At 40.6% G+C, this 26,293-nt stretch overlaps 1 protein-coding gene across 6 annotated transcripts in view; it reads left to right on the top strand.

Annotated features, from left to right (window-relative positions):
- Positions 1–26,293, top strand: part of CEP350 (centrosomal protein 350) — a 68,857-nt gene that overhangs the window by 38,438 nt on the left and 4,126 nt on the right. For 4 of the 6 annotated variants that reach the window (XM_027740589.2, XM_039384147.1, XM_027740590.2 and 1 more), the window contains exons 27-38: positions 296–453; positions 4,010–4,132; positions 7,693–7,892; positions 9,648–9,856; positions 11,091–11,235; positions 12,982–13,142; positions 13,719–13,858; positions 14,639–14,721; positions 15,394–17,447; positions 18,429–18,830; positions 18,918–19,064; positions 20,230–20,352. In XM_027740589.2, coding sequence (XP_027596390.2) covers positions 296–453; positions 4,010–4,132; positions 7,693–7,892; positions 9,648–9,856; positions 11,091–11,235; positions 12,982–13,142; positions 13,719–13,858; positions 14,639–14,721; positions 15,394–17,447; positions 18,429–18,830; positions 18,918–19,064; positions 20,230–20,352 — 3,945 coding nt within the window. The remainder of the gene's footprint in view (positions 1–295; positions 454–4,009; positions 4,133–7,692; positions 7,893–9,647; positions 9,857–11,090; positions 11,236–12,981; positions 13,143–13,718; positions 13,859–14,638; positions 14,722–15,393; positions 17,448–18,428; positions 18,831–18,917; positions 19,065–20,229; positions 20,353–26,293) is intronic. The other 2 variants (XM_027740592.2, XM_027740594.2) reach the window with 1 other exon arrangement.

Consider the following 26,293-nt stretch of genomic DNA (forward strand, 5'->3'; position numbering starts at 1 on the left):
AGTATAGAAAGGATTGGTTTTCTGTTTGGGTAACTGAATTCTGGTGTGATTTTTTTTTTTTGTTCTGGATACCATTAGAGGAGAACTTAAATTATGAAGACAAAGGATGTACTAAAAAGCTTTTCGTCAAATAAAAATGAGGTTGGAAACTGAAGTTAAATCTGCCAGTAATCAGACTTACCTGAAGTAGTATTTGATGTATCTGGGGAGAAGTAAGATAAATTAGCACAAATTTTACAAGATTTTGGGATATTCTTAACTTTTAATGTTGGATTTTTTAAACACTTAATTGCAGGAGCTTCACAGTGAGGATGACATAAAGCAGAGCAATGGTTCTAGTCCGCTTCCAGCTGATGCAGAAACACGCAGCCCTTCCCCAATCTCAATCTCCAGCAGTGAGACCAGCAGCATCATGCAGAAACTCAAAAAGATGCGCAGCAGAATGGATGAAAAGTAACTATATTTCTTTTTCCTTTCACAAAACTTTGCTATTTTAATAGGAGGAGTTGGTTTGGCCCACATCTGCACAGAAAATGGCCATTAATCAGAAAATTACTGGTATTGCTATCAAATACACTTTGATCTGAATTGCTTGCAAAATAGCTGATTAGAAGCATGAATAAAGCTATATTAATCTTTGAATATAATAATTTAAAGGCTACAGTTCTTGCATGAATACTGACATTTAAGCATTTTTAGCTGGCAGGCCATGTGGTCAAGGTTTTATTGTAGATTACTGGTTTTAATATTCTTGATAGAGTTGGTAAAAGCACATGAGTTTAAGAGCTTTTGATATTTGTAGGTACAAGGAACATGGATGGGCTCCAGCTTCATGGTACATCTTGTCAGAGTTTCTCTTGCCATGAGAAACCTGAAGTCAAATGGTTAAAATGGTGCCTGTATTTTATATCTCCTCTTTCATTTTAAGGGGGAAAACATACAGGGAATGAGAATCTGGAATTACAGCATCAATTTTATTTTGAGTTGAAACATAAGTTACAATAGCAATAGTCTTATGCAAAAACTAGTAACCGAGTTTGAGATCTGAAAGACACTGAGCTTGTCAGATATGATATTTCTACCTTATTGTCCAGCTGCTGAATTTTAATTTTGGTTGCATTAAAATTAGCTAGGGATGAATTCTCTAATTTTTCTTTATGAATGGAAGTGGTATGTAGGTGACTGAGAGGACAGGCAGTTAATAAGAGCTTTCTTTTCCTTCTGTGTGGTTCCCAGATTGAAAAAATGTTGCAAATGGTTGTTAGATGTCAGAGGAAATAATGAAGTATATGTGCAGTCCCTGGGTCTGAAAACCAAGAATGAATCTCCTGATTTCACCTATTAAATCGTTTTAGATAAAAATTGTTTTTACATCTTTTCCGTGCTGGAATTACTTTGTCTGTACTAAACATTACAAATGCTTTATTGGCCTGTGCTTGTTATTTTGAAGCCTTAAATTGTTATTTGAGACTAATCCATTAGAAGTCTGGCCTCTGCCACTTACTACAAGAAATAGTCTTTGCTTAAACGATTTGTTTTTTCAGTTTATAACCAAGATAAGTCACTGCATTTTAGTCAGTGTGGGTGATCTTTGTAATGCCTTTTCCCCTGAGACTCTGAACACAGCTGGATAAAACATCATAAAGCAAGCAGGGCCACTTAAAGGCAAGCTGTCCTTGACTCCTTAGCACCCTCTTGGCTTGTAATCATTTGAGAAGCACATTTCCCATTTATTTGTATATGATTAAAATAAACCCCAGTAGCAGTAAGTAAGTGAGGGTTTGGTGTAAGTAGGAAAAACACCAAAACCACGTTCTGATTTCCTGGTCTTCGTGTTCTAGCTTTGAGTGCCATTTTATTCAGACTCTTGTGGCAGCATCTGGTAAACAGAACAGCCAAAAGCACAGATTATTTCAAGTTTCTGAAGTGCCATATTTCCCAAACAAAACTCTTGACATATCCAAGTCATGTGAGAACCACCCCATCGTTACAGCAGCAAATTCTCAAAATGTCTTTTGAGGCTGGTAAATGGCTTAGATGGGGACTTGAAAAGCATGTGTGCTGTAGGCCAGGCTGACTTCTAGGGTTTTGAGAAAACAAGTTTTACCTTCTGATCCTATTTTTTTGTTAAGGGAGGGTCTTAATTTTTTCCCACTTGAGATTCAGCAAATTTCAAATGGTAATAAAAAACCATGCTGCAGCTTATGAATTTTGAAATATAGTATTAATACTAAAAGAGATGACAAATACACTTGTAGATTCAAGACTTCCTTTGCTACTTTTTATCAGGTAGTGGTCTTGTCAGTGCTGTTTTTGAAATCTTTTTTTCCAAGTACCGTCATTTCAAAGTAACACTTTATGATTGCAGAAGGAATTACATATTGATAATTTTTACTCTTGCAAGGGATAGTAAAAGATATAAAGTATGTTCTACTCTTAAAGATATTTTAATCATCAGTTCATTATTATCTTTTGTGTTTGAAAATAATTGCTCACCTGGAGAATACTTTTCAAAGCTGAATAGCAGGATTTGAGCTGAAACAATTGTTTGAGGCAGAACAAGTGGAAATTGTGATGTATGTAGTCATGTATTTTTGTTTCTATGGGTTTGTCTTGTATTGCTGTGTATGTTCAAAGGAAGAATTATTTTGTGTAAGCAAAACCTGATCTTCCTCATTGTATGGCTTTTGCACCTCATTGGCAGGTGTTTTGACTGAAAAACGGTGCCAACTTTGTATCTTTTTCAATGTTCTTATTTGTAAAGCACATAATATTAATAGAGTAAGGCACTTGCTCTGGGGCATAATAGTAGGAAGCTGCCATTTGAGAGTAATCCATCAGGGTGTGAAATAGGGCAAAAGGAAAAAGCTGAATGATAAATGCAAAGGAAGTAGAGGAAGGAACTGGGAAAGCCTGCTATGCTGGATTTGCTGTGCTCCACAGCAAGGGGGAAATCCTTTGGCTTCCTTACTTAGGAGGCAGCTTTAATATTTGTCTTCTGCTAAAAGGGGAATGAAAGAATAGTTCTGTTTTACTTTTAACTGATGAGTCTGTGTAGCCTGCATGTGAACAGGAGCATGCTCTGTCAAAGACAATTAACCACTTTCCCCTGGCTTTCCTTGCATATGCAACTTTAATGATGATCTGTGCAATAACTAATTAAATGCTCATTTTCTTTTGCTTTTCCTTAGTATGCTTCTTAGCTTGCATTGTGGTTGGTAGAGCTAAATGGAGCATGGTATTTTTCTATAAATTTTATAATTCATTAGGAATTAGCTTAAAATGGTAATACTGTAAGAAATATCATTTTAAGCTCAGCTGTAAGTTTATGTAGATTTTGTTAAAAACAATAGGCCTTACCTTTCTGTAGTTAGTACTTCAAATGAAATATATGAGTATTCTGAGACCAAGTCTGTACTTTGTTGCAAAAAACCCCAATTAGCAGCTAGAATGTGAATTACAGTTATATCTCAGACTTTTCCTGGAATTGCTCATGGTTTAAAAATGCATTATTTAACCTCCTTTTTTTTTGGCTCTTTCACTGGTGCTTACCTTTGTAGAAATAATTTTACTGAGGTTTCGCCAGGTGAATGAAAATGTGTTTAAAGTTTCAGACCAGCAAAGTTGTCGATATTGCAAAACCAGCATGTTATTTAATACTGAATACCCTCTATCAACAGAATAGCAGGAGAAAGATTGGGTTGAGATATGTTAACTGGTGCATGTGGAATTCTGCATCAAAGCAATAAAACTCCTTCCAAAATTTAAAGAAAAATACAGCAGTGTGAAAAAAGCTTGCCTTTCATTAACAGAAAACAAAGTGTTATAAATGTATGTTTTGTAACCTTCTGCATAACAGTGTATAGTTTTTCTACTGCAGATGTTGGGTATTAACTATACAATGTTAAATGCAATTAATTTTAAAGTTCTTTGCTAGATGCTATCCTTTTCTCATTCTTTCTGGCTTTACTGCTATCTTAGTTGTAAACTCTTCCTCCTTATTTTGTAGACACTGCTCTCCTGTTCACTACTTCTTCTCTGTCTTTACGTCTCACCACTGGGCCTCTCTCAGTGTCTGTTTTCCCAACCTCCACCCCAAATTCCAGCTGTATATCTACAACCAATTGGTCAGGTAACTGTATTTTTCTCAAGTGATAGACTCTTTGATAGAGCATGCTCTGTTCAGTCCTGGAAAGTCCAGAGGTTCTTCAGGCCAGTTTGACACTGGCCTCACTGTTTCCAGACCTTTATCACACGCAGACAGGAGAATGAGTCCACCCTCAGCAGCTTTGCACCAAGTTGAGTGTGCAGCTAATTCACTGCAGGGAGGGGATGCCATCCACAGGGACCTGGACAGGCTTGAGGAGTGGGCCAGTGTGACCTTCAGGAAGGTCAACAAGGCCAAGTGCAAGGTCAGGGCAATCAATCCAGGCTGGGGGATGAATGGGTTGAGAGCAGTTCTTCAGAGAAGGACCTTCAGGATGCTGGTGGACCAAAAACTTGGATAAGACCCAGCAACGTGTACTTGCAGCCCAGAAAACCAGCTGTATTCTGGGCTGCATGAAAAGACATGGCAGTAGGTCAAGGAGGTGATTGTCCCCCCTACTCTGCCCTGGTGAGACCCCACCTGGAGTCCTGTGTCCAGCTCGGGGATTCCCAGTGCTGTAAAGACATGGACCTGTTGGAGCAGGTCCAGAGGAGGCCACAAAAAAATCAAAGAGATGGAACAACTTTCCTAGAGGAAAGGCTTGTTCAGTCTGGAGAAGAAGAGCTCCAGGGAGACCCTATTGTGCCTGTTCAATATATAAAATGGGATTATAAGAAAAATTGAGAGACTTTTTACCAAGGCCTGTAGTGATAGGGCAAGGGGTAACAGCTTTAGAGTGAGAGGGTAGATCTAGATTAAACAGAAGGAAGAAATTCTTTCCTGTGAGTGTGGTGAGGCCCTGGCACAGGTTGTCCAGAGAAGCTGTGGCTGCCCCATCCCTGGAATTGTTCAAGGCCCAGTTGGATGGGGCGTGGAGCAACCTGGGATAGTAAAAGGAGTTCCATGGTAGAGGGGTAGAACGAGGTGATCTTTAAGGTCCCTTTTAACTCAAGCCATTCTAGGATTCTAATCTCTTGTTCCCACTGTGTTCTGAGTGGCACACAGACAATTCACTCTGCTCCCACTGCCTGGTTGCTACTTCAGAACAGCTGCTGAAACCATGTAGTTTGAGCTTAAAGTCACTATACCTTGGATAAAAATATACAGGTACAGGTTAGAGCAGCAGGTTAATGTTTCCAAGTTAATATTTGAAATGCATGGATGAAATGTGTGATGTTAGCACAGAGAAATAGTTAGACTTTGAAATCATGCTGCTGTAATCTGAGTGCTGCTGCTTCTTCTTTGCTGCCCCACATTTCCAGCTGCGTAGATGCCATATGTGCTTTTGCATTTTTTTTTCTGCTTTTGAGGATGAGTGTGTACCCTTGGTGTTGGAACTGGAACCCTCTAGACTGTAGTAAATATTAAGGCAGTGTATATGCCACTTTATGGCTCTGTCCTGTTAAACCCCAGGGTTTTAGAAGGGTCTGCATCTTTGGCCAAGCTGCTTTGATCCTCCTCTTCCTGTAGGTTTTTTTGTTGGAATCTTTCTCTCCCATCACTTCTGTTGATTTATCTTTCTTATTCAGTAGTCCTTGTGTGGTAATTCTTTTCATGGTAATTTCATTAATTCTCCTCCTGTTTGTGATGGTCTAGGTTACTTCATTTGACATCTGCTTTTAAGGAGTCCTGCTCCCTTGAATCCATTTATTTCAGCCTTTCTCTTGCATTTTATTTCAACTGGGTTTGCCTCCCTCAAGATCCAGTGTGAAGATCCAGACTTTCTGGTGAAATCAAACAGTGGGTGAAGGAAGAAGAAAAAGTTTCCTTTTGCACTGAGATCATTGTAATAATGACCTCCAAATACATGATCTGCTGGGCTGATTGGAACTGATTGTGTCTGAGAGTAAGAGTGGATAAATTTGATAGAGCTGGTGAAAGACACAAGATAATCATGTTTGTAATGCAATTACTGTTGGTAGTCTACATTCCTAATGATACCAACCTGTCAGTTTTGCCTAAGAGTAAACTATGTTTGATGTTTGTCTATAGGAAGTGATGAAATAATGCACAAACTCATGGAATCTGCCAACTTGAAGGTGGCAGATGTTCCAGGCAGTCTGAGGTTGCTTCTGTTTTTCACCTGCTCTTGTTTTGACCATCAGAAAGAAGGTTATGAGCAAGTCTTACTGGCTTCTGAAACTTTTATCTTCACGTCATCCCTTGTTCCCTTTGTCTGATTCTGTCTTAGAGAAGGATAGCTCTGAATCTTAACTAACTTTTCTGATCAACTGCCAGCTCACTTTTCCAGGGAACAGAACTGAGCAAACAAGAAATATCCCTTAGGAGGTGAGACCTGTAGATTAGCCAGTTGACCATCCCAGTCTCTGTAAATAAAAGGCTTTTTGAAACATGAGGGATTAAAAAGCACAAATGAGATTATGATCTGCTTTGCAGCTTAAAAACTTTGATGCTGAGTGTTTGGGATGGCTTGAAAATTACAAATTATAAAGGCATTTACAAATCAAAGTATCCCAGATCTTTGAAGACTGCCTTTTATGGCACCACACCTTCTGTACTAGTGGCAAACGCTCTCTAGCTGGCAGAACATGTATTTTCTACAGAGTGATTCTATGACATCTTAAAACTTTCAGTGTAGAAGATGAATGGGTTGATAGACACTCTTCTCACATTCTTGGCACGTCAGAGAAAGTGTGTGCAGTTAATGTTGAACTTGCTTCCATTTACTGTCTGAAAGGTTAAGTGCTGTGGTCTTGGTTACTTCCATGTTCAGAAATAAGACAAGAGCTGGCAAAGAGAACTAGTGTGTGCACACAAACCTATTCATACCTACAAAGTTCCATGAGGCTTTCCTCATTTCTAAGGTTTCATGGATCACCTAAGAACTCCTTGTCACAAAGAAAGTATCTGCTAACTTTCAGCAAGAGCTTTACTTTTTATCTGTTCTTAAACTAGCAGCCAGATATGTTAGTAGCTGGGAAGAAAGAGTCCTGCATCCTTATTCTCTTGATGCTGTCAGCTCACAATTAACATTCCAAGCGTGGGAATCCATAGAGGTGATGTTTAAAGCAAGAAGGATTAAAGCTCCAGTAATTCAGGAGAACTATTAATACAGAATCACCTTCTCTTATAATTACATATTTGGAAAGAACTGTGGGGCAAATGAAGTTACAATTTGTCTGCCATTGGGGTTAGTAAAAAGGTTCATTTTTCAAACAGTCGGTGCTTTCTAGAGGGTTCCAGTTTAATACCACAGGTACTTTTCATGTCCTGAAATTGGGAGCTTTTTCCGTTCATTTTAGTGAATAGTTTATAGCACTTTTAATGATTTTGAAGATTTTTAAAGGGTAAACAGTGTGTTTACAGTATGATGTAGACTTTGCTTACTGCAGAGAAAAAAATCTCTTGTCTACTTGTGGGGTTTTTTCAGCAGCACGTCAAAAGTCTAGGAGACAGTGCGGATATTATCCTAGAAAACAAATTGAACAACTACAATTCTGGGCATGGTGGCAACAGAGCATCTGGGTATTGGGATCTTTGAGTGTGGCTGGCTCTTTTCCCATTGTCTTCCCTCTGCCTGCCAGGTTCCTAACTAAGCGGGAACAGAAGCTGATGCAGCGTCGGCAACACGCGGAAGAGTTGCTGGAGTGGAAGCGCCGCCTGGATGCAGAGGAAGCAGAAATACGGCGGATAGAAAAGCAGGCTCTGGCTGCCTGGGACAAAGAGCTGCTCAAAACCAAAATAGCCAAGAAAGAGCTGGGGGATCAGAGAACTGAGCCCAAAGGTAATGGGAAGCGGGGGAAAGTGATGCAAATGACAAGAGCGAAGCATAGTTTGACACAGCGATTGCTTGGGTTTGTGCTTTCTTCCTTTTTCGATGTTTTGGTGGTGGTTGTTCTCTGGACACTCTTAGAATCTCAATTTCTGCACTCTTTACTGCCTTCTGTTGCCTTGTTCTTTTAGCCCTATTTTACACCATAGTGAAATGTGTATTTCTCCTTTGCTGTGTATCTTCCCAAGTGAACAGTGCTGCATAAGCCCACCGGTCATTTCTACATACAATTTAAACTATGTTTATGTCTTTCAAAGCAGAAATATTGCAGTATGGCATGATTTTTTTCCTGATAGTCTTCTGAACTTACATTAAAACCATTTTCCCCAATAATGAGCAGTGTCTCTCCTTGTTAGCCTTAGTACTGTTGGTGAGGATGGCTCCTATCAGGGGCTGCTTTGCCCTTGTCTTTGTTTCCAAAAAATTGAAAACATGTTTTTCTTCCCTTTATTGTTAGTGCAATGTAACTGTTTGAAATGTGCAACTGTGCTAAAGTGTGCTAGGGTGTAATTAGTATGAATTATGCTATTGTGAGGAAAAATTAAATTCCCAAGTGTTGGGAGATACAGCTTTACTGTTCTGTCTTAAGTGGACCATACTTTCAGCATGAACCACAGAGAACTGGATTGCAGTGAGAGAAAAATAATCAAACTTCAGGGATTCTTCTCAAAACAATAGATTTTTCTTTTTTCCCCTCTTTGCTGAAAGCAGGCAGCACATCCTTTGGATGTGCAGAGGGAATTCAAAATCATGCCCTATTACTACTTGTCCCTGAAAAAAGTCATGTGGATTTCAGGCATTGTAAGACATTTTAAAGATGATACATGTATGAGTCAGTAAGTTCCAGTGAACAGAAATTCAGCATGAATGCTGAATCCTCATCAATATTTGAGAAAATACACTTACTTTCCATTAGTTGTACCTACTAGTAAGCATTGGAGCCCAGACCTGCTTCAGAAGTTGTTCCTTTTCCCAGCCTTTGCTCAAACAGTGAATAGTTCTCCATGGCTGCCTCAGTAATGCTGTGACTCCTGGGGAATTTAGTAAACAGGAATATTGAAAACCCAACTTATTATTTTGCTCGTTGCCATTTGAGAGAGTCATGATGAAATCATAACATTAAAATGTTTTCTGCAACTACTGTAAAGGAAGCAATCAATTCTAAATTCAAGATCTGGCTTGCAGATTATATGCTCCTCCATGACTTCTTCAGACTAATAGTGACTCTTGCTGGTGTATGGTCAACTGGAAGGACTGGTTTCCCTAATAATCTTTTTGGAGTGTGTTGTCTGTAAAATGGTAGAATATCCCGAAAACCTCTTTATTCTAGATATTCAGCAATCATTAAGAATGTGAGGCAGTTGTCACAGAATTCTTTGGGTTGGAAAAGACTTCTGAGGTCGAGTCCAGCCTTTGATCACCACCTTGTCAACTACAGCATGGCACTAAGTGCCAGGTCCAGTCGTTTCTTGAACACAAATCATAGTTTTAAATCATAGTTTGCTAGTAAACATGCTTATTCTTGCTAAATATTCCAATATCAATGTCTAGGTGAGTGAAATAATGCTCATTTGACATGGATTGGTAGCAGTTAATACTTTATATGTAGGCAGCATATAAAATATGCCTTCAGTCTTATGCCTTCAGCCTCTGTGTACAAGATGGTGCAAGTTCTTACGTGCTTTGTTTTTCCTCATTAAACCTCAGAAACTGCTAGTGAAGAAGAGTCTCCAGTGCCTTGCTCTCATCTGAACAGTGAAAGCTCTATCCCAGAAGATCTTGGCAGTCTGCCTGCTGAGTCTGTCCCATCAGAGCCCATGGGCCATAGACAGCCAGAAAGCCCAGATCAGAGTACAATTAATGAAGAAATGGCTTATTCTGAGGAGTTCAAGTCCTCCACCTCACCTGGCAAACTCGTGAGTGACCTTTTCTGCTGTATGCACTCCTGCACTTGGGCAAGGCTGTCAGAGAAGTAGTCAGTACAGCCATCCCAGCTGCAAAGCAGACATTATTAACTAAATCTATTCTGCTGTGTTGGTGATACCATTTCACATTACTGTGGGGAATCATTGTGATCAGACGTGTCCTTTGAAGTCTTGAGGAAAAATTGCTTCCGCACAGTTTAGGTATTTTTTAACTTGTGGGTGCTCTTGCAAAACATTTTGCGTATGTCCCGTAGGTATGTGGTGTTGAGTGGTGGAACACTGACCCAGTTTGCCAGTGTGAATTAGCTGTAGGGGAGCTTGTTGCCATTGTATAAATTCTTTGAGGCCATGGAAACCATGCTGTGTTTTTCTCCTTTGCCTTATTTGCAAGTAATGTATCCCAAAGTATAACTACAGGATGAAGAACTGAGCTGTAACCTCGTGCACAGTCCTCTGGGTTTCATTTTATGTCTGCTTGCTACTTAATTCTGCCTCATTGTTCCATTCCAACTGTTACTTATACTTGGATGATAATTTTGATGAATTTCCTCCTGATAACTTTGCTCTATGCTCAATAAGACAGAAAAAGCAGAGTCTGTGGGGTAAAAACCCCTCTCATCTAGACTTATTCCAAATACTTCCTTGGGAAATTTCATGAGAAGACAGTGAGGTGAAATGTCTAATATGTGCCAGAAAGTTATGTTCAAGGTGTGTGAAAGGTTTGTGGGATAATGTTGAACCACTAAGCAGTGTTTTGGAAGAATATTTCTCTTTGAATTTTTTGCCTGGCCTCAGAGAAATAGTGCCCTGTTGTTTCAGTGATTTAAAATGACATCTTGCACCCCTTACATGAAGTGGTCCTTTTGATTTCATTAATATATTTACTAGGAGTTCCTACTGCCCTAGTTGTTACCAAATAAGATGACACCAATGTATTGAACACCTGTGAGTCAGAGCGTTGTCAGTTCACTTAGGTGGTAATGGAATAATATAAACAGCTTTATTGGAATCTAAACTCAGAGTAAGCAGTCAACTACTGCTGCTCTTGGTGGTTTTGTTTTATTGTCTAGCAAAGATTAAATTCTTCTTAAGATCGTTGTGTAAGTCCCACTGTTTATGAGATGTTCTCTTGTCATGCTGTTCTTTCCTTGTAACTGGCTCCTGCTGACAGTGATCTCCTATTTTCAAACTGCAATTACTTATTTATCCTTTTCTTCTCTCGTAGTCTCCTCCCAGAAGCAGCTTACCTCTATCAAAGCAAGACTCCAGCAAAGGCAGCCACAGAACTGGAGGACAGCTACGTTCCCCTGTGAGGTCTCACCAGACATCTCACAACTGGTCTGATGAATCCTTATCTATGACACAGTCAGGTAAGTGTGATATCCACTTGGGTTTAAATTGCTTTTTCAGTGCTTTTGCTTTTAACAAGTAAATTTGAAATGCAGACATAGCTGTAGAGAAGCAGACAGACATTCCTAGAAGTTGCCAGGGTTTAGGGCTTGTGGGAGTATTTTCCCATTACAGTTTTCATAGCTTCAGCTTAAGAAGATCTTAACCTAAGAAGTTCTATACATAATCTCTTCTTTTAGAAAGCAGTGCAGGTTCCTGCAAACAGGTATGAAGAAGGCAAGAGTTAACAGTTAAGGTGGTCCTAAAATTTAAAAATACCTCCTTCTGAGCACAGCCTGGCTGCAGGAGCAGTACAGCTCTGATACATGCCAGTATGGGTGAGCCCCTTGGACCTGCACTGCCTTGTGCACAATCAGTGGATACTTCAGGACTTATCTTTTTATTTTTGGAGGAGGGTTTGATCTGTGTGCAGTAAAATAGGATCCAAGGTTGCATTTTGAGCTATAAAATACAAGAGGTACCATACAGACTCTTTATACTCTTTTATCCAGTATCCAAGCTGGCTGCCAGTAAATGCTGAGGGAGAGCATATTGGAAGTGGTACACAGCAGCAGCCCTTTCCCTGGTGTGCTTCCAGTCTGTTACTCATGTGGGTTACAGGACTTCTGAGCCACCATCATCCACTCTGTTCAGCTTTGAAGTCTATTCTGACCCTTTCCATGCTTTTAGCCTCTAAAACATCTCATTTTCCACAGTGGACTTGATACAGCATCACAAAATACTTATTAGCAAGTGAGATGGCATTTTCTTGCTTTTTTTGCTTATTTGAATCAGTAAGTCTTTGGTGGAGAAAGAATTAGGAGGTTCTGTTGTGTGTACTGACTGCTTGTGACAGTTGGATAACTTACTGTGCGAACTGAGTATATAACACCTACGTACTGACACTGAGTAATTTGTGTTGGGATTCTGTCTGGAGAGAGTTTGCAACACAGTGATGTTTTTCAGCACCTTGATAAAGTTATTTTCAAGCTCTGACTCAGCAGCCATACAAGGAAGCCATTATGAAATGTAGAGCAAGCAACAGTGAAAATAAACTTCTGTAAAATGAAGTCTCTGCAGTCTTTGATTTCAAACACTGAAGAAAGGTGTAAGAGGTGGGAAGGTGATCAGGCTGGTGCTGGTTTCACAATAAATCATTCCGTGGCAAAGAGACAAATGTTCTGAGCTGAGTAGTAATGAGGTCACTGCCCTGTCAGTCTGATGCACACGTAGACAAGGTCGTCAGAGATGAAAGCATGTGCAGATCTTTCCCTTATGAGTTGATCAAGAAATGCTATAATTACATAGTGGTCACTTACTGTTTGGGAGGAGCTGTTAATTACAGTGGCATCACAAAGTGCTCCTGATTAGCAAGTGAGATTCCATTCTTTTTGTTTAGGTTTTTTTTTTCTTTTTATTCTTTAAATGGTTAACAACAGTTGTTAATGGAAAAAGAATACAGTGGTTTGATTGCATTTACTGGCTGTTGATGATGGAATCCTTCATTATAGGGGTTTGTTATATTCTGAAATGAGGTGGATTAGCAAAATGTCCAGCTGTTCCTGCTAGCTGACCAAAACATACTGGTGATTTACTTTCTAGAATATTCAGTAAAGTAACTGGCATTTTTGAGCATATTTTGTGTTTACTAAATGTCTGTTTGTTGCTTTGCACAGAACTGTTTTGTGAGGTGCAAGTTTATAAAGACTGAAACTGAACTTTTTCAGAAACCACCTCTGATCAAAGTGACATCGAAGGACGCATCAGGGCCCTGAAGGATGAGCTACGGAAAAGGAAGTCTGTGGTTTACCAGCTGAAAAAGGAGCAGAAAAAGAGACAAAAGGAGAGACTGAAGGCCCAGGAAGCCAGTTTGATCAAACAACTGGAGGTTAGGAACAGTAGGAAGAAGGGTGAAGTAAAAGATTGTTAGCCTTGGATAAATACCAACAGCTCCAAAAGACACATTATTGTTATTGAAACATGGCTGTTATATAGAAACACAGAATGGTTTGGGTTGGAAGGAACCTTAAAGATCATCTCCTTCCAACCCCCCTGCCTTGGGCAGGGATACCTTCAATTAGACCAGGTTGCTTAAAGCCCCATCCATCCTGGCCTTGTTGTGGCTGTTTAACTGTTTTTGATAATAAACCAGAGCCTTGAGGCAAAAATGCTGTTCCCTTTTAAAATATCTTTAATGGGTTACTGGCAGTGTTTAGGAGGCTTATATATGTTTATACACATTAGTATCCTATCTTGGATTAAAGACTGGTTGATGCTCATGTACCTTGTTTTTGCAAGTTAAGTTTTGAAATTTCTAGGATTTGCAACTGTTGAGCCTTAGAAAGTTAAATGGATTGTTCTACAGAGAAACCAAGTGCATTCTTCATTAATTTAATAGGTTTTGATTGTTGAATTTTAGTTATGGTTTAGTAGATTAACAGCAGTGATTGTTGTCCATGTGCAGTCGTATGATGAGTTCATCAAGAAGACTGAAGCAGAGCTGAGCCAGGATCTGGAGGCATCACCAACAGCCAAACCTCAGATTAAAACACTCTCCTCAGCTGCTGCTGAAAAACCTAAGATCAAGGCACCACCACTCCATAGGTAACTGGGATTTCTCCTTCTTTTTGAGATTATTCTGGAATGGTGATGATTGCTGCTTTAGTGCAAGGAGAGCTGGTAACTGCTCTTCCTTAAAACACTGGATATTGGCAGTATTCTGTTGACCTATTTGCTGCTCTCACCAGACCCAAAATAGATAAGGTCTCCTGTCCCTGTAATCATATACATCTCACTTTTGTCCTGCCCAGCCTTTCAGATCCTACTTGCAAGTTTTTTTCTGAACAATAATTTCTGGTTGTGCAAGAATTGTGCCGGATGGTTTGTATGGATTAGAGACCTGAAGGAATTCTTTTACCATTTTGGTCACTCATTATGCCTGTTGCACTGTGTGAGGCAACTGTTCATCTTTGCAACTTAAATCTGGGTTTTAAAAGGTAGAGAATTCAACTGAATTCTGCACTTCCTACTGTATTTTAAGTGTTTCATTTTCTCCAGCAGATGGTGCAATTTTAGTGCATTCAAGTAAAAAAAAAAATAAATAACCCAATTTATTTTCTTTTTCACTTTTTTTTTCTTGTCTGGGGAAAAAGACTGAAGTTCAATTAGTCTTTTAAAAAAATGCTTTCCAGGACTTGCCAGACTCTCCTCTCTGCCCCCATTTCTACTTTTTAACGTCACAGTATGTTGACAAAGCAAACTGTTTATGTTATCATTGGTGTGGTATTATAGATGCTTGTATTTCCATTTTTATTTATTAAAGAAAAAAACCCAACACACTCTGGTGTAACTGTAATTCATGCAATTTGATTTTTTCAATTTTAGGCCTGAGACAGCTAAAAACTGGAAATCACTGACTGAATCAGAGAGATCCAGAGCATCTTTGGAATCCATTTCAGAACACGCAGGTATGTAGCTGGAAGAAACCAAACTACAGATGAAGAATTTGAAGACTGACTGTTTTAAAATTTTTTAACCTTTTCCTTCTTGACTCAAGAGGTTTTAAGAGGGGATGCAGACTTCATAAAACCATAATGATCAAGCTGGGTTTTCACAGTTTTTATTTAGTAGGATTCTAGTTTTGCTGTTTCCTGAATATTCAGTATTTAGTTTACTCCTGCTGAGGTTTGTTTGAAACCATAATTAAGTGACAACCTTTTGTTTCCTGTTCTTTTATCACTTGAGGAAAGTAAGGAAATGAAAAATAATGAAGAACTCATGAATAGGGGTTTTTTATTATACTTTTCAATATTTTGCTGTTTATCATTATCAATTCATTATCTCCCATTCTAATCCTGGTTGTATTTGTGGCTTGCAAACAAATGACTGAGCCCTTACCTTGGGATACTGGTACAAGGAACAGTATTAGAAGGAAAGTATCAAAAGGAAAGCATTAGAACCTGGAACTGAATGAATGTTCCTCATGTTCATAGGGCAGCCAGAAATATATATTCCAAGGCATCAGTTTGTATCTTTTCACACAGAAATCTTGATGTTAATTTAGTTGCCTACGATTGTAGTTTTCAGTAAAACTGTGGGTTATACAATCTGCTGAAATTCACTTGTTATTTTCCTTCAAGATGCTGTGTCATCAAGATCTGAGAGATCTGTGTCTGTGCACACCAAGACAGTGGCTGTGACAGATGTTCATGCTGGAGAACCTTCTGGAACAGCTTCCTCAGTTCTAATACCAAGGAGTTCCAGAGCAGGATCTGGTGATTCCTTAAATAGTGTGCCCTCATCAGCTCTTCTGAAAGACATAAAAGACATTAGCAGGGTATCCCCTGAGTCAGTGAACAAGGTGGTAAACGCATCCAGTGTTGATGCTGCTGTTAGTCATAAATCTGAGATTACAGAAGATGTGGAATCCATAAAGTCAGAGGAATATGAGAGTGAAGGTTCTCATGTTAAGCCTCTGGAGAGTTCTGATGTCTTGTTGATGTTAGATAAAGAACAGGAGAGCTCTCTGAACCTCTGCTCTGAAAACAAACACTCTCAGAAGGAACTGTTTGATTTGGGTGTGGAAAGTCTTCATGCTACAGAAGAAATCCTAGAACAGAGACTGGCAGATAAAGAGGCTGTAAGTGGCCCAAGTGTAAAGGAGTCTCCTAATAAGCTCGGTAAATCTGCAGAGGAAAAAGGTTATCTGCCTTCAGAGCAGCTTTTTACTCAAAAAGAGCCATCGTACCTTGATGACTTCGAAGGATCCTCCTCCAGAAAACAAATGTCAGCTGAAGAAACACCTCCTGGGGAGCGTTACAAAGATGACTTCGAGGGATCCCTTCTCTCTGCTAACGCGGAGTCGCTGAGGGAGCAGTCCCAGCACAGGGAGCAGGCCAGCAGGAGCAGATCCACCAGCCTGGGCAGCGATGGTGAGATCAGTGAGTGCCTCAGTGACAGGTCTCTCTCTGGCAGCATGCATTCAGAGAGGCTGCTGGAACTCAAGTCCCCAACTGAACTTATGAAAAACACCGAACGCAGAGATGTGGAGCCGGAACAGTCCCCTACCGGGTCCCCTCTGTGGGCCCCTGTTGCAATCACAGAAGAAACAGATAGTTTGTCAAATTTCAACATTGGTGATAGAGTACTCGTGAGTAAAGTCCAGCCTGGAACGTTGCGATTCAAAGGGCTGACTAAATTTGCCAAAGGGTTTTGGGCTGGCGTGGAGTTGGATAAACCTGAAGGGAACAATAATGGAACTTATGATGGTATTAAATACTTTGATTGCAAAGAGAAACATGGTATCTTTGCTCCTCCTCAAAAAATCTCTCACATTACAGAAAGTATCGATAGCCAGTTAGACACAAATAAGGATGAAGACTCATTCTTTGATGACAGACTGGAGAAGCAACACAAAGCTGAGCAGAAAGACAGAGGAATTCCCAAACCTGGCAAAGAGGATGAAAGCCAGAGCAGAAATGCAATAGAGAACTATTCCCAGGATAAAGCTCCTGCAGATAGAGCTGTTTCAGAGGCTTCAGCTGAGGAAAGGGTCGATGAGGAGTTGTCATCTAAAGCAAACAGCATAAAGGAGATTTCTGTAGCTACTGGTTTATTTGCCCAAGAACAATCAGTGGTGGATTATCTGAAGGATGCTGTAAAGGAGGAGGCCACCCACACTCCTCTTGTTTCTAGTCTTGAGGATGAGATTTCCTCTGTTCAGTTGGATGACATCTCAGATTTCCTTTCTGAAAAACTGGAAAGGCAGAAGACACTGGGAGAAGAATGTGCTGAAAAGTTAGATGATCTCTCTCCTGGTGTCGTGGAGAAGTCTGCAACTCCTCTTCTGGATTTGCTGACAAAAGAAAAGAACCAGTTAGAAGCACAGCTCAAACTGCCACTCAGAGAGGAAGAAAAGTCGAAAGACCAACTGGAAAAGGTCAGTTTGCTGACTGACAGCATGCTTAGAGATTTTGTGAAAGACACAGTCAATCAGTTACAGCAAATAAAGAAGGTCAGGAATGAGAAAATACAGCTCAGCAACCAGGAGCTCTGTGACGTGAAGGAGGAATCCAGTAGCCCATCCCAGCAGGTTGAAAAGCAGATTCCAGACGGACTGAATAACTTCTTCCTAAGTTCTGATTTGGAAGATGACAGAGAAGAACTTTCCTCTCCAGACATGTGTCCCAGACCAGTGAGTAACAGGCATCTTGCACTAATTTTAAGAGCTGATTGTTCTTTGACTGGTAATGATTGAATCCAAGGCATTTTGTGTGGCACCAGGTTTTCTCCCAAGTTCTGTTGGGCAATGTAGAGATTACCTGTATGTACGTGTCTTACAAGTTCCTTTGTACCCCAGTGCGTGGCTTGTTTTGGTAGCCACACAGGCTGAAAGACACAGTTTGGCACATGAAAGTGAAAAATACTTCTTTTAAGTTGCATTCTGCTTCCACATTCAATTTGTCTTTAATCTTTACCCTCAGTTTTTTTTTCTAAAAATGGCAAAATAGACTCTAAACTTACTTCTATCTATTCTCAATATGAAAGAGTCATTCTCAAACATAATTAATTGCTCTTGAGGTCATTTAGGTGTCAGCCTGCCCTATCCACTGAACTAATATATGATGAGTAGTGGAAGTTCAGGCTTCCCCAGAATAACCATTAATGGTACAGATATAGGACTTGTCCTTTCTGCTAGAGCTCCCAGCAAACTTGTCTGCTTTGCCAAGGATCTCAGTACTTGGTCACCACTGAAAGCTTCAGCCTGTTTCACCAGTGTGGGCACTACTTTGTCACTGAAACAGCCATCACCTGCTAAAAGGTTTTAGGCTGTTGATTTAGATCTGAGACTGCTGGTGAGTGAAATGAAAAGTTGTGTGTCCCATTATCAGTCTTTAAACCAGTCAGCCTTTCATAAACAGGTAAACATTAGGACAAACAGTGAGCAGGATGCTCAGCCTTTTAAGCTCTGTAGGAACCCCTGAAAGTATTCAAGGAACCCCAGGTATTTGATTCAAAACATTCTTAATTTTCGTGTGAGCTATTTCTTAATTTGCCTGAGTATTTGTGCATGTACTGCCAACTACATCAGTAAAGCATTTAAAAACATAAGCTGAGTTAGACAATGGTGTGACAGACACCCTTTCATATTTATTCTGTGGATCTTAATTCACAGGAGAGTCCAGTGTTTGGTGCCAGTGGTCAGGAAGAGCTTGCCAAGAGACTGGCAGAGCTGGAGCTCAACCGTGAGTTCCTGAGTGTGCTGGGAGATGATCAGGACTGGTTTGATGAGGACTATGGCCTGAGTTCCCGTAAGCTCCAGCAGAAGGAAGCCGAGGAGCCGGCAGTGCTGCCCCAGGTGGAACTGCAGAAGGTGCCGACAAAGCCGTGTGAGGAGCCCCTGGCAGTCCCTCACACTGCAGTGGAGGTGGAAGGTATGGTCCATGCAGCAGCTGAGGAACTCTGGAAGCTCAGGGAGCTGGGCCGCGATCTTCAAAGCTGCAGCCTTCGTTCAGACCTTAGTGGTTCCCTCCAGGAGCAGGACACGGACACGATAAACAAGCAGGTTTATAAAAAGGTACAGCCTTCAGGCATCTTGGTCTTGCCCTTTGAACATTTACCATGGACAACAGAAGCCGTAACTTTTACTTCTTTCTTTGTTAAGGTGGTATTTGATTTAACAAGGGAGATCTTCGGGGAAATCTTTGCTGAGGATCCTAATCTAAATCAGCCTATTTGGATGAAACCATGTAGGATTGCATCTGCTTATTTTCGCCGAGTCAAAGATCCAAATGATCTGGATGAAATCAAGGTAGGAAGAAATCTTTGTTGTGCATGGACAGTGAGGTGAAAAACATTGTACTAGCACTTACCTGAAGTGTTAGATCATAACAGATGAATCCAGCAAGAGATGCATTCAGAAAAGAAAGGAGATTGCAAACCTGAAAGGGTATTTGTCAAAATGATCCATTTTTACTCAACAGGTTTGCCTCCCTGTCCTTTTGGCTGTTATTGGTTGCTTTTAAACCTTAGTCCTCTGTGTAGAATTGCCAGGATGACCTTGATCTTATAAAATTGGTATGCTGACAGGCTGCTGCTTTAGCAGATTTCCATGGAACTCTGTATGGCTAAATTGGAATGGATCCAGTGGTAGGGTTGGGCCAAATGGGATGAGATGGATTTTTTACTCAGACATACATACACACCTGTGCCAGCCTCGCTGAGGACAGCAGGATTTGCCCAGAGGGACCCAAAATCTGACTGGCAAGGGCATTGTATTTAGCAAACCAGAGATCTCCTGTTAATGACAGTAATGCTTAAGAAAGGACAAAACCCCAAAAAGCTAAAGCCTGACTGAACCTAGGTTAAATTTTTAGGGCTGGACATTTCAGAAAAAACTGTCTCCCTGAAAGCACTCAAACGAGAACCTTCCATATGGCTCATCAGGACATAAATGAAGACTTCCACCTGTACTGTTTCTTCTGAAATTGAGGAGGGGTTGGCAATATTTTGATTAACCTGCTGAAGATACAGCATGTTAAATGTCTAGAAAAGACAGAAATAGTATCTAGATCACTCTGTTAGTGGAGAAGACTTTCAAAAGCGTGTGGCAGGGGACAGCAGGGGCACAGGACAAGGACACCAAATGGCCACCCTCCTTTTCTTTAATATTCTCCCATAAAGTGATTTGTCAGAACCTTTTGTTTGTGTGCTGTTGAATTGGAAGTTTCTGTTCTCATGATTGCTACAGCAGTCAGTGCCCTTTTTTTGCCCCCCAGCTTGAGTTTAATAATTGTCCTGCCTGTGTAATGCTGCCTGAGAGACTTCCAGTGTAACTTTGATGCATACAGTGTGTCTCTGAGCTAAACAGAAAGGTGTTCTCCATTTTATAAAGTGACTTTTTAGGGGAGGTACTTTGTGCATACCTTTCATTTCTTAGCTCAGATGTGATAAATCTCACCTTTACTGTTCTGTAGAGCTTCATTGCAGCTGAAGTGCTGAAGTTGTTCAGCCTGAGGAAGGAGCCTAATCACAAAACAGACTGGCAGAAGATGATGAAATTTGGGCGGAAGAAACGCGACCGAGTGGATCATATACTAGTAAGTGAATGAAAATAGGCAATCGTGTCAGGTGCTTCCACCAGGCTGAAATGTGGCATGAGTGTATTTTCAGTATTCAGTCATGCTGTTTAAAGGGTACAAAGTGTGCATGAGGTATTACAGATGGTGGGTCCTGTGCCAGTGAGTTAAGGTGACTTGAGTGAATTCTGCCTACTGATTTGACTGGAGTATAAATTTGCTCACTCCTAAAAGTTTAAAGCATGAATTTACAGAGGGAAACGCTGAGTTATTTCACTAAACCTTTTCTTTTGGAAGGGAATATGGGTTTTTTTTGTTTTACTTTAAGTTAAAATACTTTTATTCTTAAGTAATTTTTAATTGGAGACGGTGGTACAAAGAACTTAATTGAACTAGTGAATGCAGCTGCCACTGGGGCAGAGACAGTTCAGTGTTAAAACTGCCTAAGATGGAGCATGTCTGGCTGTGTACTGGTCTTTGAAAGTTACTTGTTGGGTTGTATTGCAGGATGATTAACATCTTTATTGGCTGTAATGATAGTGAAGGTTCTGCTTGGGAATATGAGTCGTCATTAACGCTGTGCTTCACTTAATTGTACCTGAAATTGATTCCACACACGCACATATAAGTCGTGTGGTCTTTTAATTTGCCATCACTGGGAGGTTTCCAACACAGAGTTTTTCCCAGGGGTTTAATTGTATGTAAATAGAATATCTATGTATAGGTCCCAATACATCCTGATAGGCTTGATTCTGGGATATGGAGGTTATGAAAATGTGCACAAAAAAAGATCTATGTTTAGGTCCCCAAGAGAACTAATAATAGAGCTGCTGTGCTTGTGTACTAACTACCTAATTTCTTTGCAACATACTTAGAAAGATTCCTGACTGGAAAAATTTTTCCTAGTTGAAGGCATCCAAAGTGCTTCAGGTGAAATAAGTTTGAAGTTCAGAATCTGGTCTGTGATTTAGATGCAGACCCAGACATCAAAGACTAATGAAGCTCTTACAAGTTTGGCTTAATAAATAATGTGCTTAATTTTATTTTGTTCTCACAAGAATATGGTAATGAAATTTTAGCTGAAGACTGGGAATAACTCTGTGAAGGTTGCAGAGTGCCATGCTTTAGGAAATAAGGCAGTCTCAGTGGCATTGCTAACAAATTTATACTGTAATGTGTGAGACACTATCAGAGAAACTTCTAACTGAAAACCTAAGGAAATAGTGTTCAGTTTCCCTTGCCCTATTTTATTAAAAGTCTCTATAAAACATGAAGTATCTGGACAGCTTTCTCTGTCTCCTAATCAGCCCCCAACTTGTACTTAAGGTCACGGGTTCTGTAGTAACACAAATCCAAGGCCAGAAGTAGATATACAGGTCAGTGCAAGACCTGCTGCCTATTCCCTAGTAACTCACAGTGTAGCCCTAAACCAAGAGGTCAGTTTTGGAGTTTTCCAAACTCCTGAAAGGGAAATTGAGACTTTTTTGGTAGGTTTAGGTGCTGTAGAAGCTTCTTTAAAAGTCACAATTGAAAATGGTTTATTCGAGTTTTTCTGGATATTTAGCCTCCTGCAATGTGCAGGGGATGTCATATGAGTACATACATGAGCTGATTGATTCTCCACATTACTTTGCTGCTGGTAAAGACAATGACTGTTAAAATAAAACGTGATCTTTTTAAAGCAGAAATGAACATTCTTATGCTTCTATGAGTTGCATTTAAACTTTGAGCACAGTTTCTTCACTTCCCCTTTAAGTAAAAATAACCTTAAAATGAAACCATCCCTTGACAATTTTCTGTGGAGACAACCTGTGTGTTTTAGTGAGTTTGAGAGGATTGAACATGCTGACTGTCCAATATTGCCTGATCCAAGAGCTAGGCATGACTTTTATTTCTTCTTTGGGCACAGAAAACAATGCCAGGCTATTTTACCCAGCTTACTCTCTCCCTGATTATTTCTGGGTGTGTCCTTTTGGGTTTATTTTACTAAACCCAATTCCCCGTGGTAGGTTCAGCCTTGTGGGGAAGGGGCATGCTGGGACCTGTGGGTGACCACAGTCAGCTGTCACACCTGCTGGGAACTAAGGGGGAACAGGATGTCCTTTGTATCCTTGCTCTGCCTTTAGGTTTGCTGCTTCCTCCAATCCGTGCATCTTTAGTTGCACTTTCCCAGCATTGACACGAATGTGGTGTCACCAATATGCAGCCATGTTTTAGTGCCAGGGACAAAAAAACCATCTTCCTCTTGTCCTTTTTGCATCACCTTTGATCAGTCATCTCTGTCTTCAGAAAGCATTTGTGTTGGGATGCCTTCAGGGATCTCTCTGATCTGCTGGATAGTTGCTCAGGTTACTAACGTTTACTGCAAATCTTGCTTTCAGTAAACAAGTACGGGATGTTCACATTTATGAAAAGCTACTTTGTTTAAAATCAAGTGAAGGGAATGTCCAGGTGTTTGCTTTCCTCCTCTTATGTCCCTTTATGTTGCTCCTTTATGACGTGTGTGCAGTCTGTGCTGTGTGGAGAATGTCAAATGTACCCGTAGGCTGAGGTGCTGCATTTCGGTACATCAGGGCTGCCTGCACCTTCCAAAACATGTTTTTAAACTACAGCAAAACCCCTCATATCTCCTTATTTAAGTTCAGGTACTAACAACAGGTTGTTTCCACTCCTTTTTTTCCCACTTGGGTCTTCAGCCAGAACTCCCTGTGCTGATCTGTTTGTGTGGGGCTAAAACAAACTCTGGCATTGCTTTCCCTGCCAGCCCCCGTTCCCTTTTATCTGGAACTTGAGAACACAGCTCACACGATACTGCCTAATCTGTGTGTTTAGTTTTCACACCTGAGGAGCTGCCAACAGAGTGCTGAAAAGTGCTTGGTCTTCTGACCTGTTGACTTAAGACCCAGAATGTTTCTTTCTATGCAGCAACTCTGCAACAAAGCAGGGCTGTTCCTACCAAACTGGCTTACTCAGAAATCCCACTTCTGCAGCACTCCAGATCTAAACCCAGGGGGAGTGCCCAGTAAGAAGAGTCTCAAAGCCTGCTTGTGTGCTCAGTTGTGTGTCTTAAGATTTCCAGGCACACTGAGAGCTGTGAGAATGCACCTGCCTGCCTTCCTCCTGCTGGCATTCTTCCAAGGCACTAGTTTGTATCTGGATTTTTATTCTTTTCAGTCTCCCAAATGGTCTAGTGATTCCTTAAATGTCATTTATTTTGGAGATATTCGTGGTTTTGAACATGAACCTCCAGAAACTGAAACATGTCAACTCACTCTGATTATATTACTTTAAGTGGGGCTTTTTGGGTGCTGTGACATTTATCAGATGGCCAGCAGGATTGTGTGACCATGCTATCTCCTGATTTTCCTTTTGCATGTATGCCTCCTTCTTTCTTTCTGTTTTAAAACAAAAAGTGTGCATACAAAAGAAAGAGCACAGAGGGAAAAAAAAACCTCACAGAGCCTTCTGCATTGCATCACTGTTTATCTTTTCCTGTAGCATGGAATTCAGTTTCATTAAAACTGTAGTTCTCCTGACTTTGCCCAAGTGCAGTGTCTCTCTGGTATAGAGCTCTTACTTCCTGGTGCAGTTTTACTTTTGTCATGACAGTGTGCAGGAACTTAAATGCTGGGCAGGTACTGAACACAAGGCAAAGCCCATTTCCATGAAAGCCACGATAGCTGTCAGATATTAAGCAAACTGTCTCCATTGCTTAGGAGCACTTTGTGGTAACACAAGGAGTGGATCAAACCTTTCCCAGACAAAGGAGTCACAACTGCTTTGGCTCAGATGGCTGCAGCCAGCATGGCAGTGTCCACACATGTTCTGAATACACTATAAACAAGACTTGCCTGCAGCTCTGAATTGCACATTCTCTCAGTTTTCCAAAAGTATGCTCGAGGAAGTCCTCCTAATGCCAGAGGAAATTGTGCACTGTGCCTCTGAGAGAGAGGGGAATGATAGAGGCAAGAGAAAATTAATCACAATACTGTTTTCCTGTCTTCATCATTCTCCTGCTATTAAACATCCAGCCTTTCCCTGCCTGGATCAAGTACCTTCTCTAGGTCTTGGCTTTACTTTTTAGCAGTGAGGTGGCTGCTGGCCTGGGAGGGTCAGGCAGAAAATCACATCAGTCAGAATCGTGCAGCTGCTCCCAGTTACCAGCCTTGGACGTCATCGGTCAAGGTCCCTGGGCGTCCCCCAGCACTTGTCTCCACCCACCTCCTTCATCTTCAGGATCTTCCCCCATTTCCAGGATCTTTCCTGCAGCAAGGATCTTCACCTTTTCACTTTGGGCCCCGTGGTTTCTTTCCCAAACCACTTTTGCTTTTAGGGAACCATTCTTTCTGGCACCACCTCTTCTTTTCATGACCCCGGTCGTCTTGCTTTTCCTTATCTGAATAGTCTGTGGTGCAGACACCCCACAAATGATCAGTCTGCAAATTTCTCCTTCTGTCTTATGCCTCTTTATTGATGGGAGGACCTGGAACATGCTTCTGTTGTTTATTTTATCAGAATTTACAACCAGCACATACAGGTTGCAGGCAGCACATTTCTGTGGGAGAGTTCAGGAGTCTTTCAGACATGCACCCCCACACAAACCCACACCCAGTTATCTGCCTCTTGTTAGCCTACCATTTACATTATTTTTTCACCTGCAACACTCATTGGAAGTTTGATTGCCAATAATGTTACTTCTTCCTTATTAATAAGAAGCCTAATGAAGCCATTAATGCCTTGTCGTCCTGCAGCAGTGCCTGTTCCCCGGGGTTCCCATAGCAGCCTGTTCTTGGGCTTCCCACCGTGCTTGGGTTATTGAATCATCATTATGCTACAGCAGCTGTCAGCTTCAAACCAGACCAGCTTCTGGGAGGTTTAGCTTCAGGCAAAGGGAAGAGAGGGTGTTTGGGCTGTAGTTCATGTCTTCTCTTTTGAAAACAACACTATTACTTATTGATCCTGGGTTAGTGGATTTTTCAGTGTGTTTAACCTTGTTTTGGCAATGTTTAGGTGTCTGCCCCACTTGTACCATGTAAATGTATTTTGAGTTCAGAGTGTAAGATTTATGGTCAGAGGAGATTTCTGCTGAATCTGAGTAGAGAAAGAGCTTTCAACAGGATTTTTTTGTCATTTTAAATGCAAGCGATGTTTGCATCCATTCTTTCTTTTCTAAAAAGTTTGAGCTTTGTTAGGGTGTCTCTGCAATACTGAAACAGTCACTAAGACAAATTTTAGTAAGTATAATTGGAGATGTCCAGTTTTGGAGACTCTCAATAAAACTTGATTTGCTGAATGAAATTAAATATTTCAGTCTGATATTAAACCACCTATTTGTCACTGACCAGTAAAAGAGGATTTTCCTTGTCAACCATTTAGGAATGGAAGGAAATAAGTACTCTTTGAATGTAATGGTACAAAATTCCATTTGTGATAATGCTGTCAAATCCAATGAAGCATGGAGTATTCTGTGCAAATCCAACAGAGCATGGAGTATACTGTGCAAATGAATTGTAATGCTGTCTTAAAACATATGCCAGCATTTTATTTTCCTATGCAGAAGAATTGGAGAAGTTAGTTGTTTCCTTAAAGTTCTTTAAACTGAACTGCAGTAAAGTCTTTTCTTTTTCTTCTTCCCCCGTTCAAGGCCTTTGCATCATTTCTTAGCAGTTCAAACCTCATCGAATCAGCTTCTTGCAAATAACATTATTAGGGACTCTTAACAGAGCTTCTGCTGCTGGCCAAGAATATCCCATTATCTGAGTTCTTTCAAGTGAAACTTGTGTGGGAATATAAAATCCTTTAAAATAGATGCTACAGTAAAAGGTAGAAAATGTTCATACAGTGAACTAGCCTGGCTCACAGGGATCTGTGTTCATTTTGCTATTCCAAGCGTTTCCTGTAATCTCTTACAAAGACAGATATTTTGTTGGCAGATGCACACTGTTTTGGACTCTTTCTGGAA

This window comes from Pipra filicauda, unplaced genomic scaffold (assembly GCF_003945595.2).
Source record: "Pipra filicauda isolate LSUMZ 115617 unplaced genomic scaffold, ASM394559v2 scaffold114_size2234877_pilon, whole genome shotgun sequence".
NCBI classification, from domain to species: Eukaryota; Metazoa; Chordata; class Aves; order Passeriformes; family Pipridae; genus Pipra; species Pipra filicauda.